Source organism: Magnolia sinica, chromosome 15, assembly GCF_029962835.1.
Source record: "Magnolia sinica isolate HGM2019 chromosome 15, MsV1, whole genome shotgun sequence".
Lineage (NCBI taxonomy): Eukaryota > Viridiplantae > Streptophyta > Magnoliopsida > Magnoliales > Magnoliaceae > Magnolia > Magnolia sinica.
Window position 1 is genome coordinate 72915245 of NC_080587.1, and position 20325 is coordinate 72935569.

The 20325-nt window shown below is 39.0% G+C and overlaps 1 protein-coding gene across 4 annotated transcripts in view; it reads right to left on the minus strand.

Annotated features, from left to right (window-relative positions):
* Nucleotides 1-10130, minus strand: part of LOC131227526 (uncharacterized) — a 50389-nt gene extending 40259 nt beyond the window's left edge. For 2 of the 4 annotated variants that reach the window (XM_058223321.1, XM_058223319.1), the window contains exons 1-6: nucleotides 9950-10128; nucleotides 7851-8190; nucleotides 5400-5588; nucleotides 4856-4939; nucleotides 700-759; nucleotides 430-474 (exon numbers count right to left, since the gene is read on the minus strand). In XM_058223321.1, the coding sequence (XP_058079304.1) occupies nucleotides 430-474; nucleotides 700-759; nucleotides 4856-4939; nucleotides 5400-5588; nucleotides 7851-8159 (687 nt within the window). In that variant the 5' untranslated portion in view covers nucleotides 8160-8190; nucleotides 9950-10128. Of the gene's footprint in view, nucleotides 1-429; nucleotides 475-699; nucleotides 760-4855; nucleotides 4940-5399; nucleotides 5589-7850; nucleotides 8191-9510; nucleotides 9625-9949 lie in introns of all 4 variants that reach the window. The other 2 variants (XM_058223320.1, XM_058223322.1) reach the window with 2 other exon arrangements.
* Between the last annotated feature and the right edge of the window lie 10195 nt (nucleotides 10131-20325).

Here is a 20325-nt window from a genome sequence, read left to right on the forward strand (position 1 = left end):
ATACTTAACGTCAATCAGGGAAAAAAATTTCTTCAAATAAGTTCCTCATTTGATTGGAATTTTCCTTATTTATTTCCTTTTATCAACCGTCATTTGACAAGTGTATCTAGCAAACAGAGGACATTACACACACACACACACACACACACACACACACAAAGTACAGGCAAAAAACCTCCATGCATTATGTGATTGAAATGTCATCATGTGGTTAACCTGCCACTTTATAGAAAACAAAAAACAAAAGGTGAATTCCCACCATTCTTTATCAGAATACCAATATAGTGGATACAAAAAATAATAATAATAATAATAATCCACATATAATTGTGTGATCAAAATTGTTGTTTTACCAAAGACAAACAACAGAAAAAAGTGACCAAAAGAAGAAAATGGAAAAAAAAAAAAAAAAAGAACCCTGAAATTTACCTGTAACCGAAACACAAAGGATAGATCACTTTGTTTAAGGTGCTCCTGCAGAATGAAGCCATATGTTAATTGCTATTAGTGTCTACAAGGTGGGAACAGCTCTACTTAGGACGTGTAATGATCAACGTAACTCATATTTGAAATATGGTTGAGTAATCAAATTTGTCACTTTGGTCAAAAGAAACATGTAGTAAGCCCAACAAGCGTTTTGTATATTAATGAAGTAAATATCATGAGATAGAATGTAAAGAGTTCTAATAGCATTTATACCTGCCCAAGAAGAATTTCATTCAACTCACTCATCGAAGGAGTTTTTTCCACAGCATGAACCTGCACATGAACTAATATTAATAGAGTTTTCAGAAGATAATGCAGAAACAGGTTACCTGTCAAAGCTAAAATTATGGCAAGCTTATCAAAGACAATAATACAACATATGCAGTAATCCACTAAAATATATATATGCAGTAATCCACTGATAAATGACTCAATTGAACAAATATATAAGAAAATGCATATAGAATTTTTCTCCCAGAAGGTACAAACTAGTACACTAACTCAATTAAGCTTATTGAAAGGCAAAAAGATAAGGGATAAGAAACAATCCATCATCATGAAGATCAAACAAGAAAAGATTTGGAAGGAGGCATAGATGATCCAACATTCAATGACACTCTAGTCACCTAGTGGGAAACCCGAGACTGAAGTGACAAATCTCATACTCAGCAATTTCTCAGCCCAAAAAAATATCGTGAAGGTTTTCTCGGGACACATTCTGTAAAGGAAAAACTATAACTGAAAACAATGAATGCATTAAAAAAATTAAAATAAAATTAAAAACAATAAAAGGAAAGATAAAGAAAAGTAGATAGATGGTTAAAAGAAATAGAGGGAGCAGATGAGAGAGAGAAGAGAGGGAGGATCAGGTAGAGATGAGGTTCTGGGATAACAAGAAATTTTAAGTAAAAGAATGTTAAAAATAAACAAAAAGAATCCCATATCAGGATATTATCATTATATTCGGGGTTCTGAAGATATGTGAAAATATCCGGGATCATCATCATCATTGTCGAATTGTCCTAGATACTTGGCATCAGCTTTTCTTTTTTGCTTTTTTCTTCTTCTTTTTTAATCAGCAGGAACAATTTTTATTAGAAAGGAAAAAAAAAAACAGTCCACTCGGGTAAAGCAAAACACTTTCAATCACAAGCGAAGGCTTGGAAGCCCCTAAAACATCCTCTGAGGAATCTTCTCCAGCAACATGCCTAGAAAACATGGATAAATGGCACTTGGGCCTGGATCTCATTAATAGTAGAACTACACTTTCCAGGAACTACATGTTAGCCAGAAACCCACACAACCTCATTTAACAAGTTGCTTTCCACCACTAAACGCTTGGAAGTTTGATTTCAACAGAGCTTGAGGCCTGTTCTAGTGGTGTCTAACTCAACCCATTTGGAGTTACCTGCAGGAACTAGACCCAAGAAGGCCACCTTGACATAATATTTCCCGTAGTGTACAGCACTGCCAATTGCGGAGTTCGCCAGGTTAGTTATGCAACAACCATCCATATTTAAGTCCATTATCTATCATTTTCGGCTTCCTACATTTATCCCAAAGAACAAGGCTCCCAACTTGTTGAAAGGTCTGAGATAGTGACCACTTTGAACTCCTCGGCGACAAGACCGCAACTCACAAGGAGGATTCTGCTATCAGAGGCAAGAGACAGACATCCTCGAAAACTTTGTTGTGTTCTTACCATTTGATCCACATGATAGCATGAGGAAGCATCCAGAGCAGGGTTCTACCCCAGGATTCGAAGGGTTGGGGACCAACTAAAGAATAAGTCCTCAAGAGAATCCGGGAGCACCAAAAAAACTTCAAAACACGAAAACAGAAAACACCAGATCTCCCATGACATATTGCAATGCATGAAAGATGATATGTCATCACCTCCTTTTCCCAGCACAAGATGCAAGGAAGAGCAAAATTCCTTTTAGATATTCTTGATGGTAACACATTTATCGGCTCATACGATCCAAAGAAGTGCTTCCACACACAACGATACATTTTTTACTAGATACAAAATCATCAGTGCTTGTCTAGTGGTATTGTATGATTATTCAATTTATTGGTGTAGGATGCCTATTCAAGATCACCATAGTTCAAGAATGCATATCTCAACACGCAATCAAGACAATGCACCTTTAGAAAGCCGTTCGGAATTGGCTTTACATCTCCTGTTCCACAAATCATTCACATCAAAGGGATCATTCGCAGTTAGTGAACATGCCTTCAATCCTAACCAAAGTTCCCATCCTTATCAAAGCTATCTCCAAGTTTTATAGCACATTGTGAAACCATCTCAATACGTTCTCTATCATTTCTCTTATTGGGGCTACTCTTGGGCCGCTGCTGATGACTCATTCTTCATTCTATCCTTCCTACCATTCCCATTCTGTCGATCTAGACCTCCTTATGTCTGCAACACACGTCCCCATGTTGCCTCCTCATGGCCCAACACTCGTCCACACATAATATAGCATAGCCAATTAAATAGTAGAAAACTTCTCCATGAGTTTATTCATTGGCATGAGGCTATCACACACAAGTCCCAAGGCACATTTCCACTTCATAGACCAAGCTGTTATTCTAATCAAGACATCCTCATAGATCTCTAAATTCTTTTTCAATTATAGAGCAAGGAAACAAAATGTGTCGCTTTGAGGAATCTCTTGCCCACTGATCTCAACTAAAGCCATGCCTCTAGAACTATTCTTGCTTAAGTTATGTTCCAAGTATTGTCTTGGTTCTTCTAATTCTAAAACCTCTACAGTTTAAAGCCTTCTTCAAAACCTCCAATTGAGCACTGACACCTCTCTAGACTTGCCAGCAATACCCACAAAATCTGCAAAAAACATACACAAATGAACCTCTTAACAAATGGCAAATGCTATTGGTTAATTCATCTATATAAAAAAGAGTAATGTGGGCTTAATGCTGACTCCAAATGAAAATATCAAGATGTGATGGCAACAGGCCCAAGCCCAAAAAAACAGCTCAGGCATATAATCAAGTAGGGCTCTCAATGGGTCAGATCTGGATCGGATCCAGTTGGATCCGGCTCCAAGTCTGGAAATTTGTAGCCGGATTCGGATTGGATTCGGATCTAACTCGGATCCAAAAAGTGATATCCATATCCGATCCACTTATAAATAGCCAAATCCATTTCCGACCCAAAAATCCATATAGCCATCTAATTCGGGTCAGATCTGGTCCGAATCCACCACATCACAAATCTAAAAAATATATAAGATAATATATTTAATTTAGCAACAAAATGGTGCAGTTTGAATATTTTCAATTTGAATCATGCAAGAATATTGAAGTCTAAAGAGCAGTAGTTGAACAGCCACACAAAATTCACTATTGTGGAAGTCGAAACAGTTGACTGCTTGAAGCATGCAATAGTGGGGATCCGATCAGATCTCACTACTAGATCTAGATCCAACCCGAATATAATTCGGATTTATTTTTATAGACCGAATCTGGTCCATTTAATTAATCAGACCTATTTTAAGATCCAACTCTGCATTGTACAGGTTCGGAGTGAATCGGATCTTGGATCTAACCCGATCCATTGAGAGTCTTATACTCAAGCCTACGATCCAAGCCCGTACCCAAAACAGGCCCATAACTTGCATGCAAACCCCAGTGCCTAGGGACTAGAAGATAGTTAAAGTCATTATAGATGGTGCTGGTTTGAGAAAGGTGAAATGCATGGTAAAGAAGGTGGTTTCCAACAAAAAAGTGGCCTTGGAAATTAAGATTGCATAGGAAGATGAATTGATAACATAAGATATATAAAGTAGTATATTCCTAGATTGACAATTAATCATATGTAGCTTCTCAGAATGTTTTCTATTCTATAAAAAGCCATTTGCTAGTTCTCTTTTGAGCATGAATGAATGAAAACAAAATTTTCTAGAACTTATTTGCTTCTTTGGTGGAGTGACTCCATCAACCCCTTTTAGAGGTGTGACATCTCTAATCAATTGGTGTGACTCCAATCTTCAATTAAGGTCTAAGATGAGACTCTAACAGCCCCAGTTCAGGCTATACGACTCAGTTGATTATCCTTCAGATTATTCTTGTCTTTCTTTAACTTTCTGAAATACCGAACCCCACCTAAATATCTCTTCACTCTTGTTCGACCAGTCCTAGACCTCATCTAACCCAAAATCTGAAATATCAAGTAACCCCTTTCTGTCCTGCATCAGGATGCTAACAGAAAATTGCTGTTTTCTTAAAGTACCAGAAGCATATCACTATATTTTAAAAATACCAAAGATATTTTCATAATGCAGATCATACAAATGAAAGCTAAAAATACGTAAAGCAACACACCATTAAATTTAATACAAACCTCCACACCTCCAGGAAAACAGAATGAGAGAAGATCCTTATATTTGAGAGGCAGTTGCTTTTCCGGAGGATAAACAAACAAAACCTGAAAATGGAAAAGTAATAAGTTACATTTTCAATGTCCTAATCCTCAGGTACAAAATTTGCATGCAAGTGACAAGCGTAATTCTTTATATTTTTTTCCAACTGCATTGTAAGATGGGACAACAACCATAAAAACAAGTCTCATCGGCAGTCTGAGAAGAATTCGACAGAAGTCATCTGCAGCACTGATTTAAATCAAGCATCTTGGAAGAACCAAAACAAAGAAAACATCTGACAAAGACCTATATAAAGAATTTCCCTTAGCATTTCCCTTAGCATGCTACCTATACTTGCATAGCATAGGAAGCATGCTAAGGGAAATGCTAAGCCAGAAATAAACACCGAGACATGTGAGTCATTTTGTCAAACTACTGAAAAAGAGTTATTTCTTTTGTCAAACTTATATAAACAATGAGAAATGTGAGTTGCTTCACTTCAACACTACATTCAATCATCAGCACCTGTGGTTCAAGCTTAGGTTCTCCGTGAATTTGATGCTGGAAACTTAGTGAACTTCGTAATTTCTTTGGACCATCAGATTTTTCCTCATACACCCGTTTTTGAAGTGCCTCAGTGTCACAGTTAGGATGAAGTCCAACAACAACCATGCTCTCAAAAAGCCTGGAAGGCTCTTTGACAGGCCTTTGATCCTGCATGGTTAAAAGTATCAGAGATATCTGGTTAATAAAACACAAATCAAGACAGGGCAACCAGTTGAAGGAGTGCATGCAATTCAAAATATGTACATGTTGACATCAAATAACAAGATAAAGACGAACAGAAATACAAGAGATAAAATATCACCATCTGGTACAAAAGACTGAGAAATGCTTCCACAGACAATTAAGAAATATGTCCTACATAAACGTGATTTGCAATGATAAGAAGATTTTCAAATATCTAACTATACTTTTACAAGGATGCCAGTTTTGTCACAGCCAAAATCAAAAAGAAACTTTTCAGCAGAATGGTAATATAAAAATCCTCAGACTCTTGGAATCTCAAAATACTGTACCCAAACAAAAAGAAAAGTCTCAAAATTAAGAAACTCGACGGTAATAACAGTTCGCTATCACTTCTTTTTAAAAGAAAACTGAAAAAAAAATATTTAAAAAAAAAAGAAAGAAAGAAAGAAAGAAAGAAAGAAAAATTAGAGAAACTTGATAGACCTATTGCATTACGCTGTACACAGTTTTTTTTTTTTACACGCACCTAACACACACACACCCACACACGTTGTACACAGTGAACCAACAATTTATCATATTGAAAATAATAAGATCCAGCAATAACTAAATGGTTAGTAATGAATACAAATATCCATTTCCATCAAACTACTGATGCATGCAGACAACCCATCAAGCGCATGAACAAGAGGAGGCCCACAAGTGGATCCCATGTGCCACTAATTGATCATTAAGGCTAAGCATCCGAGTGTGCTGTGGAGCCCACAAATCCAATCAGATGGCCCAAAACAAGAACAGATTGGTTTGTTTTGTCCAACCAATTGGTTTTGTATGGTTAATATACAAACCATAAAGTGCATTTAGGGTTTTGTAAAACCTTACGGACCTATAGGCCCATGCAGTTGTATATTAACAAGTTATCTGTGGAAGTTAAACTCTTTAATGTGGTTTCTCTGTGTAGGTTTATTTCCTTCTTGTATTACAACTTTAGCAAATGATACTTTGAGATGAATTAAGGAAATTCTACGTGGACCAATAGCAATTTAGATAGGTATTTAACTTTCAGGAATTTCGCTGTCATTGATCTTGTAAATAGGGCTAGGTCCATACATATGAAGTATGATGATGCTGATATTCTTTATTGAATAGAAGTAGGGTTTTTTAGGATCCTTACTCTTGCTCGGGTGGAAGACTCTCTGGAGTTTCAACAACCGGTCAAGGGTTCGAGTATCCATAGGTGGTGAAAACCCACTACGGTGTGAGTGTGTGGGGGTGTGTGTGCGTAAGTTTTTTTTTTTTTTTTTTAAGTAGGGTTTTTTGTTTTGTTTTTTTTTTTTTCTAGAGAAGTGTTTCCTCTATAGTACTGGTGGATTTTCCCTCCTAGAAGGCTGTCGCATCCATCCACAATCTCTCTCCTTCTTGATTGGAGAGATTCTTTCCTTCTCTAGTTGTGGAAACTAGTAGGCTGCTGGAAATTCAATTCCAAGCCCATTATCAGTCCCTTCCATCAATCTTGTGGCATCTGAAAATGGATTTTGATCTTATTTGATCTTCTAAATGGTAACTATTTATATCCTTTTCAATTGGGATAAGTTTTACCCATTTGTTAAATCATCTGCTTAAATTACTATCCGCATTGAATCATGTATGAAGCTAAAATGATGTACCAGACACGATTGATGATTGAAAGATGAGTGGCATATGACAATCGTGGCTTCGAGTCACAAGATTAGGAGGCATAACATTCTTGCACCAATAATAATGGCCAAGATGAAGGGCAGAAGAAGAAGAAGAAACACCAATTGCCATTTGGAGCTTTGCTCCTAATGGAGCAGTATCCCAATAGCTAAACAAGTCCACAAGAAGGTTAATGAGAGGGCTTTTCCCAGATTCCCATCACAGTACTATCTCTTTCTGAGTATCCAGGAACTCCAGACTCCATCTTTTTTCTTTTCTTTTTATGAAAATGTCTCCAGCCTCCATCTTGCTTATAATAGACTGCTAATCTGGTGGTCTACATACATTCAGCATCAGTGAGATAAGTTATAGAGGTGCAAAACATCAGTTGGCCAAAATGAAACATTATCCATCAAAAGCTAGCACCGCATTACAATTTAACACTAACCCACTGCCCTATGAAAAACAAAGAAGGCTCTAAATACCCTTTGCGCACAATAAATTTTGAAGTATCAGAAGCAAATGACAAGGTGAGCAAGATCAACGTACCAAGGACTGCAACTGTAAGCTTGCCCACTGGCGCTTTTGGCTGGTAAGAACTTCTGGATTGTAAGCTCCTCTTTTAACTTCAGGTGGAGAAGAAAACCCCTTCAAGACTCTTGTAACCTGTCTTTGTAGTTTCTGAAGTTGGCTGTTGCCATGATCATCTTTGGATGAAAAGATCACAGATGGGCGTGAGGTATGAACGGTGGCAGCTGCAGCTGCAGCAGCAACCGCTCTTGCGACAACGTCCTCTGTTGTCTGCATGATATACGAAGCAGTCCATCCAGGGCTACCAGAGTCTTCATTCTTAGCCATCTTGCACTAGCAGCCAATTAAATATCTATCCCTGCCACATCATTCATTGTCCACATCTTGGTTAAAAAGAAAAACTTTGAAATGCATAAAATCATTATTAGAGATGCTAATTTGATTCAGAATGTGCACTACATGGGCATTATATGGAATGGCATCCTCGTCATACACCAGCCAAATATGTACACCGATCAGGACCATTGATTCTGGCGTGCCACTGCGTCGACATACCATAAGCCGAAAGGGTGCCATGATTGGACGGCTCTGACCATCCAATTCTTGCAAACGTTGCCTAGTGAATGTAGAGTTATAATTTTCTCGCGTTAACTGTCAATTTTGTCAGCCATCGAACATGATAGCTACAGTTGTCTGACTATCCAAACTTTTGGGCTGCGGCCCACCAAGTGAACCATCCTGATCACTACAAACAAGTGCCACATTAACGTTATAGATGTTTCCCATGTGCACTTTGTGGGCATCATTCCAGTATTATTCCTCGAGTGTTATATTATGAAAGTGAGACCTAATTGTAATATTCCAGCAGATGTACACAGAACATTATTCTCACAGATAATATTGTAGGAAATTCAAATGTTTCATAATGAACTTTATATGAGGAATCACTCCCCTCAATCAAACAAGATTTTTTTAGTTGATATTAAAAAGAGTAATTAAAAGTAATAAAACAGCATCTGACCAGTAATTATTCATCTACCCAAATCTACCAATTTCAAAACTAAATAACTTAATTTCAATCCAAAGAGGCCTAATTTCAACAAATTTTAGTATGAGAAATACTTTGATACTCTGGCAGAGTGTGATGGATGATACTCAAGCTGTCAGGCAGTTAGAAATTACTCAGAAATTTCTCGTGTGGCATACAAATCATTCAAACTAAACCATCCAAATTCTGCACACCAGTTTAGATGTATCATGAGCAAAACAATTACACTAATTTGGTTACTACTTACTATTAGATCGTTGGACATTTATTGGACAGTTAGAAATGAAACATATCCAATGGTCTTATTTCAAAAAACAAGTGTACACAAATCAGAGGTTAGGATTGTTCAACCAACCTGATTTTTATACTGTAATTTAAGGACAGTGGATTCCAGTTTCATTAGAGGTAATATATGCCAAGTGTAAAATTTCTAAGCGCCTGTGTATCAAGCATCCTACACAGCCAGAGCATCGAATAACTCCTTACATCACCTTGAATTCTATATCATTGATTTCAGGTCAATATCCTATAACAGAATCATATATTTGACCTGATTTTTATACTGTAACTTAAGGACAGTGGATTCCACAATCTAGCAGGTTCATTTGGGGTAAAATAGGCCACATGTACCATTTCTAAGTGCTGGGTATCAAGCATCCTACACAGCCAGAGTATCGAATAACTCCTCTTTCAGCGTTTCCTACGTCGCCTTGAATTCTATATCATCCATTTCAGGCCAAGATCCTATAACAAAATCATATCTTAAGATGTATGCTGACACGCTTTGAGAAACATAACCTTGGAAAAGATATTAAAGAGCAGAATTTTCATCAAAGAACGCCAAACGAGGACTTCAATCGATGAAAATAGCAAGAAATTCAGATGAAACGAATGATCAGAGATTTTATTTTTTTTAATAATAAGAATAAATGAAAAAAATAGCATCGGATTCAAAAAATACACCGAGAAAATGAGAAAAAATCGAGAAAATTACTAAATAAATTACTGGCAGTGAAATCGCTTGCAGAGAGGAAGAAACTTCGTATAAAGAAAATCAAAGTCAATTTACCTTGGAGAGAGAACTGGCAGCCATGGAAGGTTCTCTGCAGCTTTGAGAGAGAGAGAGGAGAGCAGAAATGAAAGCGCATATATATAGAGGATTTTAATATTTATTTAAATAAAGAATAGAAAATTGGAGGAAGGGCTTCGTAGGCGTCGAATGTTCAAACTCATGCGATCGTCTCTATGTGTTTTTGCGACACAAAACCACAGGAGATAAGAGTATTTTTTCGGGAGCGGATTAGCTGTTACCTTACCCTAACCGTATGGGGCCCACCTTGATTTATTTTTTGTATATCCACGCCGTCCATATGTTTTAACATATCATTTTAGCACGCGATCCCAAACCTTGAGAAGATCAAAATCTCAAATGGACCATACCACTAGAAACAGAGATGAAAGACTATTAAAAACTTTTTATGGACCACGAAAGTATTCGATCAAGCTGATATTTGTATTTTCGTTTCATCCATGTCTTCTTGACATTATCAACTGGTTATAAAGAAAATGAGCACTACGAAAACCTTACGATTTGCCATTTCGAATTTTTAATGGTGAATCACTTGTCGTGGTCTACCTGAGATAATTTTTTTCTTAATTTTTTCGATCTAGTGCTAAAATGTTCCGTAGAATTATATGGACGGATTGGATATACAAAAAATCATCAAGGTGGGCCCCACGGTATAGGTAACAGTCACTCAGGGGTTACCCGAGTCACACCAATCCGCTCCCATTTTTTTCGGGTTTGCTTCGATACATCCTGATGAATTGCAGTGCAAAACGTCCGGACCATAGCGATTGGAATTGAGTTTGTTTCAATTATCCAAACCGTCTTTTCGGTAGAAGTAACTTTTATTATAGGATTATTCTAAAAAAAAAAAATTATAAACGGTTATATACCATCCATTTTTAATTAAAAATTACCAACATTCAAATCGTTTAAATAATCCAATACAAGAGATTTTATTTTTTTAATATCCAAAAAAATAAAAAAAAAATCATATTTTAAACGTTTGGATCACTGTAATATGATCCAGATTCAAGGGAGAAAGCTTCAACGCACCACATTGTGATACGTCGGGATGTAATGGAGAAAACTTCCTTTAGCTCCCGGAGAAATCATTTGATACTCTAGCTGGAGGTACGTGACGATGTGCAGGCGCTTGGAAATTGCATGGGTGTCATGCCCATAAGTTAAATTAGACTGTCGTAATGTTGGTTCATAGATTTATTATCTAACCATCCGATTGGCGGACATTTATGGACGGTTAAAAATGAAAAATAACCAAGGGTCATATTCCAACAAACAGGTGTCCGTGAATCAGATGTTAGGATTTTCCAACCAAACTTATTTTGGGATTGTGATATGACGACAGCTTGTTCCATCATTTTGTCGGTTTATTTCGAGTTAATGTCTTCCACGTGTACAAGTTTTGAGTGACTGCGTATCAAGTTTCATGGACCGGCCGAGTATCGTATAACTCATTAACTCCTGTTTTTGAGTTAATGAGGATCGTAAAACTCATTAACTCCTGTTTTGGACTTTGGAGTAATGCTACAGCGATCCGAGCGAGGACAGATTGGATGGGCGAGGAGCAGCGCTCGCGCTTATGTGGCATGCGCGTGAGCGATCGGGACCGTGGGATGTAGGGATCTGTGTGGAACATGCTCTACTTTTAAGCCAAGGCTGGTCTAATCGTCAGGTGGGCCACATGTTTGAGGGACGCGGATTGGCTAGTGACCCTACCACTGGCTAGTGGTCGGTGCTCTGTGGGCCTTACCATGATGTACTTGTTTCATCTACTCCGTTCATCCATTTTTAAAGATCATTTTATGATTAAAAAAAAAACTAAAAATAGATCTAAATCTTCAGTCGACCACATCATAGGAAACAGTGTTGATTGAATGGCCATCATTAAAAAAATTTTGTAGACCAAAAAAGTTTTGGATCAAGCTGATATTTGTCATTTCCCTTCATCCAGGTCCTTATGACCTAATCAACAGGTTGGATGTCAAATAAACATTACAGTAGGCCTTAGGAGGTTTTTAATGATGGACATCCAATTACTACTGTTTTCCTGTGGTGTGGTCCACTTGATATTCATATATATCTCATTTTTTGTACCAAGCCCTAAAATTATCGGAAAAATTGGATGGACGGCGCGGATAAAGAGATACATCATGGTTGGTTCCATATAGCACCGACCACTAACAACCTCGCTAGTGTCAGCGTCACTAGCCAGCGGCGTCCATGTTTGAGTATGGATATGAACAAAAGACGTGGCTCTGGACGTCTTCTGCCCAACCAGTTGATTGGGATGGTTGATGGACTATGGAAAGTCCGGGGGTGGCCCACCAAATTGTTGGCTGATAGCTGACACGTGTCCGAAGCTGGCCGTCCAAGAGAGATGATGGTTCTCAGAGAAGATGAGGAAATGTTACAGTGATCCGCGCTGGATGCGGTTAAAGGGGTTAATTGCTGGCCGTAATCATTTCGAAGGGCCAGCCATGAGCACGCCCTGGACAGTGGACCCGAATTTCTAGAGCCTGTGCAACAAAAGCTCCGTGGGGCCCACTGTGATGTTTGCGTAAAATCCCTTCCGTCAATCATTTGTGCCAGACCGTGGTGGGACCTGATCCTGAAAATCAGGCCGATTCAAAATTCAAGTGGGCCACACCACAGGGAACAGTCGAGATGGGGATGCCCACCATTGAAACCTTCCTCGTATCCACCGTCATGTGATCGAACCTGTCCGTTTGTATGTGTTTGCTCTGTGGGCCCCACCATGATGTATGTGTTTTATCAACGCCGTCCATTCATTTTTAAAGATCATTTTAGGGCTTGATGCCAAAAAGGAGACAGATCTAAAACTCATGTCGACCACACCACCGGAAAACAGTAGTGATTGAATGTCCACCATTAAAAATCTCCTAAGGCCCACTGTAATGTTTATTTGACATCCAACCTGTTGATTACGTCGTACAGACCTCGAAGAAGGTTGAAAAGAAACATCAGCTTGATCCAAAACTTTTGTGGCCCACGAAAAGTTTTAATGGTGAGCGTTCAATCTATCCAAAACTTAGATGATCCCATCCCCACCTTTCCTTGTGCCGTGGCCCACTTGAGTTTTGGATCATCCTCATTTTTTTACAAGGCTTAGATGATGTTGATGCTGATGGTGATGTTTTCTAACAAGATCTGGTACAAAAGATGCACGGAGCAGATGTCACGCGCATCGCAAAGGGCCCCACAGAGATTTGTGTTGCATGGCTGATGACTCTTTACATTATGCCAATCGACTGAGCAGTTGTGGCCACGATTAAAGAAGGGCTCCCATCTTTACAGCCGAAGGGGCAGTCGTGTAGGAAATGGATTGGCTACTCCCCCTGCCACCAGCCAATGGCTGATGGTCAGTGCTCTGTGGGCCCCACCGTGATGCATGTGTTTCATCAATGCCGTCCATCTATTTTTCTAGATAATTTTATGGTATTATACAAAAAATGAGGTATATCCCAATCTCAAGTGCACCACATTATAGGAAACAGTGTTGAATGAATGTCAACCATTAAAAAAATTTTGGGGCCCATAAAAGTATTGGATCAAGTTGATCTTTGTTTTTTCCCTTCATATGTGTCTTTATGACCTAATCAACAGATTGGATGTCAAATAAACAGTACAGTGGGCCTTAGTAGGATTTAAATGATGGATATCCACTCACTATTGTTTTCTTATGGTGTGGTCCACCTGAGATTTATATTCCTCTCATTTTTGGGAAAAAGCCCTAAAATCATCTTTAAAAATGGATGAACCGAATGGATGAAATACACACATCATTGTGGGGCCCACAGATCACCTTCGTCCGCCGTAAATTGATTTGATTGGACCGGCTTACTTTTCTTACCAAGCAATCTTCATGATGTGTCCACCGTTAAAGGGATGAGATGTCCTGTACAACTGACACGTAAGCGAGGAAGATGGGCCGAGGAAGTCTCGTTATTAACATGGACTGTTATAATAAAAAGAAAAATAAATAAAAATCAACGGTCTTTGTTGAACCTGCGCGTGTGGGCCATATGATGGGTGGACCAGATAGGATTCCGGGACCACACGTGTGAAACTTTGTCGCCTGAGCCACGGTTCGGCTCCTGAAGCTCCACCGCTAGCGTGACTCGATTCCTGAAACAAACGGAGATAATGGCTTTTAAGAAGCATCCGAGGAACTCCTTTTTATTTCACCGATAAATGATTAGGTACTCGGCCCTGTACCGTGAGATTGCCGTGCTGCACATTTTTTCCCGCCAATTTATCATATGTCCAGTACCTCAGATCGATGCACGTGGTTTTTCATCGTTATGCAGATAATCTGATGAGAAATTAGGTCTGGTCCACTAATGTGGTGGACCATACATGTGATTTTGTCATATACCTGTCCAATCATTGATTTGAATGTTGTGGTCCATCCTATGTTTTTTTAACCTTATTTACAGTATCAGTAATATCCAAGATGATATAAACCATTTGAACGGATACGATATTAATATGTATTATACATTCATATAAAAATAACCTGCGGTACCATAAGTGTATGGTACTGATGTAATATCTGGGATAATTTCCCTTTTCACCCACGTTTTTTAACATTTCCTCGCGGAGCGATTATAACCCCGGAATTACATGATATATGATACACTGGCAGCATATGCCTCTTGATACTCCAGCACTCATAAATTGCATAAATGGTATGATTTAAACCGTCTAAATTGTAGAACCTACTTTTTTTAATCTACATTTCCAAAATCATATTGTTTGGAAAATCATAGCCTCTGATTCGTGAAATTTTGTTTGGTGAAATAGGATAGTTTCATTTTTAACCGTCCAATAAATCTCCACCTTTAACAGTCCAATAAATCTACACCAATCTGATGGTTAAATGATCAAATGAAAGTAATTTGTGGTTCCTGATGCATCTATACTGGGACCATGACTTGGATTGTAATTCGTATCATCCATCCCACCCTATCAGAGTGTTTAAATTCCCCTTTTTTGAGGGCGAATCCATTCGCGGCTCACGTGTCTCACGTTGCTGGATCCCGGTCATTTATTAGGTGGGCTGAGTGGCTCAGACGCAGTTCAGCTGAGGACCTAGAACCAGCAAGCTAGCTGGTGTCAAAGTTCTATAAGCCACCGTGATGTATGGGTTCTATCGGCGCCGTCCATCCATTCCTCCAACTCATTTTATGGAATGGTGATAAAAATAATGCAGATCTAGTTCTAATACGAACAACACCACAGGAAACATTGGTAATTAATGTCACCCCTAAACTTAGGAATCGGGCTCACAAAATTCTCAACCACTGAATCCGGTGCCGACAGCCTCCGTAGTATCTCATTCTCGGCTCTCGGCTCCCAGCTCTCATGCACCAAGTTCTGATCTCAGGATCCTACAATGGAAATTTTCAGGGTGAATTTTTTTAAAAATGAGCATAATCACAAGTATACCCAAGACACCAAAACATTATCACCACATATCTACTAATATAATTGTAATGTCCTGGGATTTCATTATTTTGGATTTCCAAAAACCTTTGAAATTTCTGATCACTTAAGTATCGAGTTTAACTTCGTAACTGGTTCACATAGGGCCCAAATCTAGCCAACCTATCACTAATTAATCAAGACTACCATAGCTAAATTAAAGATCCACTCAAAGATGAGACAATTAGGAGTCGGATCATAATTAACAAGCCAAATTAATCCAGTTACTCTTTTAGTTTAAAAACCAACCATTTATGGTTATTAAGACTGAATAGCCTTTTTGCTGATTATAAATAGACCACACTATGAACACAGTTAATCTAAACCCTAATAATTGTGCACAAAAAATCTTGATACCTAATTCATTCCAGAAATATCCATATTTTCCGAACAAACTTTAGACCGCTCGTTAGTGGGCCAGTAGTTCCGAAACTATACAATAACATCCGTCTCGCTAGGCTTGACGTCCATCGCGGGTGGAGAATCAAGATAGTACCCAAAGCTGCGCAACTTGGGACAAAGGCCGAGTGTTTGAAATACACAAATACCCTAATCTGAAGGCTAAAACTTAAGTGAAATAGACTTTCCGCTCTTTCGCGAAGTTGTGGATTTTCGACCGTTAGATCGCGATCAAACTCGAGATATGAGTTAAGGATATTTCCCTTCTCATATACATATAACCGCAGCCCCGATCGACTATCGGTGACCGTTAAACAGGCTTCTAATCATATCTGTCGATTGGCGCATCCAAACGGCGGACCGATCATATCCATACGTAAATCATTATTAGGGCTAAATATCCTATGGTGTATATCGGCATGTACACCCCATAATGGGCCCTAAAGGTTAGAAAAAACTCTCTCATAGGGCTGGTATAGTAAAAATCAAGCCCTTGGTGCCATTTACACTAAATCTGACACTATATAAGGGCTTCATTTGGGCACCTCTTTTCCCCATACTAATTTACATTTTTCAAATTAGAGAAAGAGAAAAAGAGAAAGAGAAAGAAGAAGAGAGAGTATGAGTGGGGGAGGCTTTAGTGCTCCCCTTCATCGGTTTCCTCCAATAAAATCCCTAACATCAATCATTTTCCTTCGTCGTATCCGCCTCATTCGCGATTGGAAGGTAAAAAACAAATCCTACTTCCCTGTCTAGATTTTTATATGATAAATTGCATGAATCTTACCTAATTACTTTTAAATTTGTATAGGGATCATTTTTTCAAATTTTCTAATCCTATGAGTGTCGTGAGTCAAGCAAATTGTCACGAGGTGCGGATCATTATCTCTAGGTTATCATTTATCGACCTTTGAGGGTCTCAGTTAATGGTATCTTATGTTAAATGTGTTGTAATAGCTAGCATGTTCGTATGTCATGTTTGATTGTATTATATACTATTGGTTGGATATGGATTCTCACATGTTCGATGAAATGTCTAAGTGGTAGAATGTATTGCTTTGTCGATGTTCACATGCTCAATTTATTACATAAGTGATTGTATTATTTTATGCACGCCCACATGTTTGATTTAATGCTTTAATGAGTGTAACATTTTATGGATGCGCACGTGTTCGATGAAATGCCTAAGTGATTGTGTAGTGAAATTTATGCTATAATTATGTGATATAGAGTTTGGTCTATAGAAATTAGGGGTACACATCGAACCGGTGGAACCATGGAACCGGACCGGAACCGCTGGATCAGTCCAGTTTGGTCTAGTTCTACACAGTACCGGTTCCGGTTCCAAAATTTCGAGAACCGTTAGATACGGATTGGTTCCGGTTTAGGACCTTGTAAAATCGAACCGAACCGTTGATTCGAACCGTTGGAATATGCATTGATCTTCCCACACCATTTGTTTTAGATTGGGTGTTGGTTTCCAGCCTCTATGATGCAGTGGGTTTAGTGTTTTCATTTTTTTTAGATTGGGCCAAAAAAAACCCACACAAATAGGTGATCGGACTGTTCATCTGGTGAGCTCCGATTGAGTTTTGGCCAATTAAATGTGCATGTATCAATTCCTAATTTTTACAATTGTCCATTTACATGCCCTTGAATCATTCAGGTATATCTTTTGGAAGTGTCAGATATGGACAATGGTACGTATGAATCGATTCTGTTTTCTATAAAGAATATTGGCGGAGCGCCATGATAGATAGCAGCAGCACTTAATTGCTTCTGTTATTTTTAATTTATAACTACTTGTCATTGCATTGCTTGCTCAGCATTTTGGTTCTCCAAGTCATGTATTTTGTGGTGAGAACTTTATTGGCTTTGAATTCCTTGTGGCACATCAAATCTTTCAATTCTAAGGCCACCTTCTCCATTGAAGGCACGAACACCTATCTTCATTTCTTTATCTAAATACTAAATCATAACTGAATCGCTTTGAGTACGTCATTGTAGGGATCTTATACCTAAGACCCATAGAGCGGATCTAGGTCCAAAAGTTCTTGGTGAATCACTAACTGGGCTGGATTTTTAAATGCCCAGAACCGTGGAACCGATCCAGAACTGAACTATTTTTCGCGATCTGGTTCCGGTCCGGTTCTAGGGTGCTAATAGTCCGGTTCCGATTCCAAAAAATGTAGAATTGTTAAGAAACGGCTTGGTTTCGGTTTCACCACAGAACTAGACTGAACCGACCCGTATGCACCCCTAATAGAAATACTTAAGATTGCTAAGATGTTGGGTTAGTCGGTAAATCGCCCAAACCAAGGGGTGACCCTAGTTAGGCCGGCTACCTTAGGCTTGTTTAATCGATCCGTGTGAACACAGACGGCGGACAGTAGCTAAACTACACGAGTTGCTTTCACCCAATGTCGGTTGTGTCGTGATTCTCCCAGGTCAATTAAATTAGTCCACTAGCCAGCTGATCATGTATGACACGACTAAATAGAATTTAGGATACCCCGTTCCCAGTAGATGTGTCCATTCATAACCATTTGTGCGGTACGATCCCCTTAAGACTCATGAGCCGAGCATGGTGGTATGGACACCATGTCTGAGCTGTCGGCCTATGCTGGGGTACAAGCCTCCCCATAGTGACCAGTGAACACTGATGAAGGTGATAGACCATTATTCGAACAACCCTCGTCAAATTACCCGGCCGATAGTTGCGTACTAGAGTACTGTTCGAACGACACAGGCGCGATTGGAATTGGGTGACGAGCCCTTTCCTTGTGGTAATTTGGTTTTATATGATAAGCCCTCACCTCTGTAACGCTCCGGCCACTGTTCATCTGGGCTGTGGTCCGAGTGTGGGTCGGGGTAAGCCGTCTGATCTGGACCTCCTTTGAAAATAGTGCTCTAGTCGGTCGGGGCAGCGTGTTGTGGACTATTACAACCTTAGAATTGAGTGATTATATTCGGTTTAGGTGATGACCCATACCGGGTTAATCCTCACACATCTAGGTATCATACTATACCATTGAAATTGTTAATTTGTGAGATAAACGGGTGACACCGAAATTTGGCTCAAGGGACACTAGTAAGGAGTTGCTACATGTGGCAACAAGTCACGTGATCCGGATAAGGACTCGTAATATGATGTCGATATCTTAGCTTCGCCAACATGCTGGATGAATTAAACTTAATAATTATTCGACTAACATGATTATTTATTGCATCGCATTAGGTTAGAATGTGGCGAAATAGGCGTTAAAGTCGCACGTTTGAGGGAGTGTTGTCATTTGCGAACCAGGTGGTCGGAGTAGCGTGTGAGGAAGTGTTGTTTGGAAAGGGCATGTATCATGTCATATCTTCATATGCACATTTAACAAGAGTATTTATGAATTGTTTGATTTCTTGTATATCATTAACTGCGCTGATTGTGGCGATAGCATGTGTAACTTAGAACTAATGGAACCACTGAGTTAGCTACTTACTCCCACGTGGGATGGTGTTTTAAAACACCAACCGGACGTATCATTGATGCAGGTACTAGTGATACCTCAGACAGGTAGGCTCATATCGGGTTGTGCCAACACCGCTATGTTTTGGAGAATTAGGTGTAAACTGGAAGCTTTACACTTTAACCATCTTGGGTATGTATATTGTGGTTTGTATAATCCCATTTTGGGCAATCATCAATTGGAACTATATTTTTAACTCTTAGCTCTATATTTCTGAATCTATTATTATATCTATCTCGTTTTGGATCTGCTAATTTGAATTGCACTACTCTGATTATCCGTGTGTGAAATGAATTTGAATCTGAATGAGGACACACGTGCATTCTCATTAAGTTAACACCTGGGAACTCGGGATCGGAATCTTTGTACTCAGGTGCTGATTTTCAGGGCATTACAATAATATTTAAATACAGTGCTGAAAGGAAAATACATCATATAACAAAATTTCAAAAGATTGGGCACATGCTCTTCTCTCAATGCCACTGCGGTCCAGCATAACTTGCACGTAACGAACGCGCATAAGCTTAATACGAAGCTTAGATAGTACGTGCGTGTATGCACAATGCATGTGCCAAGTATACAAATATCAGAGTAAGTGGAAATGGTGGAATGCTAAACTGGCAAGTCCATAGATGATGTTAGTCATATCAAGGCTGTGCAGTGCAAGGCCTACATGGCATAATGTCATATTCCAAATATGCAAGCAAGCATGCCAATCCTTAACTAGTCCACGTATCAATAGGGTTTGTCATTGGACACATCACTGGGTTCTAGTACACTCTAACATTGGTTGTCTCCCCATTACGTGCATAACTAAGTGAGTGGAAGAGATTTCACTATCCACCTTGCTAATGGTATGTCAATGCCCACTTGGCTTGTTGATGGCAGACCCATTTACGAGCTAGTCAAACTCAATCTAGCTTACAGCCCCCTTCC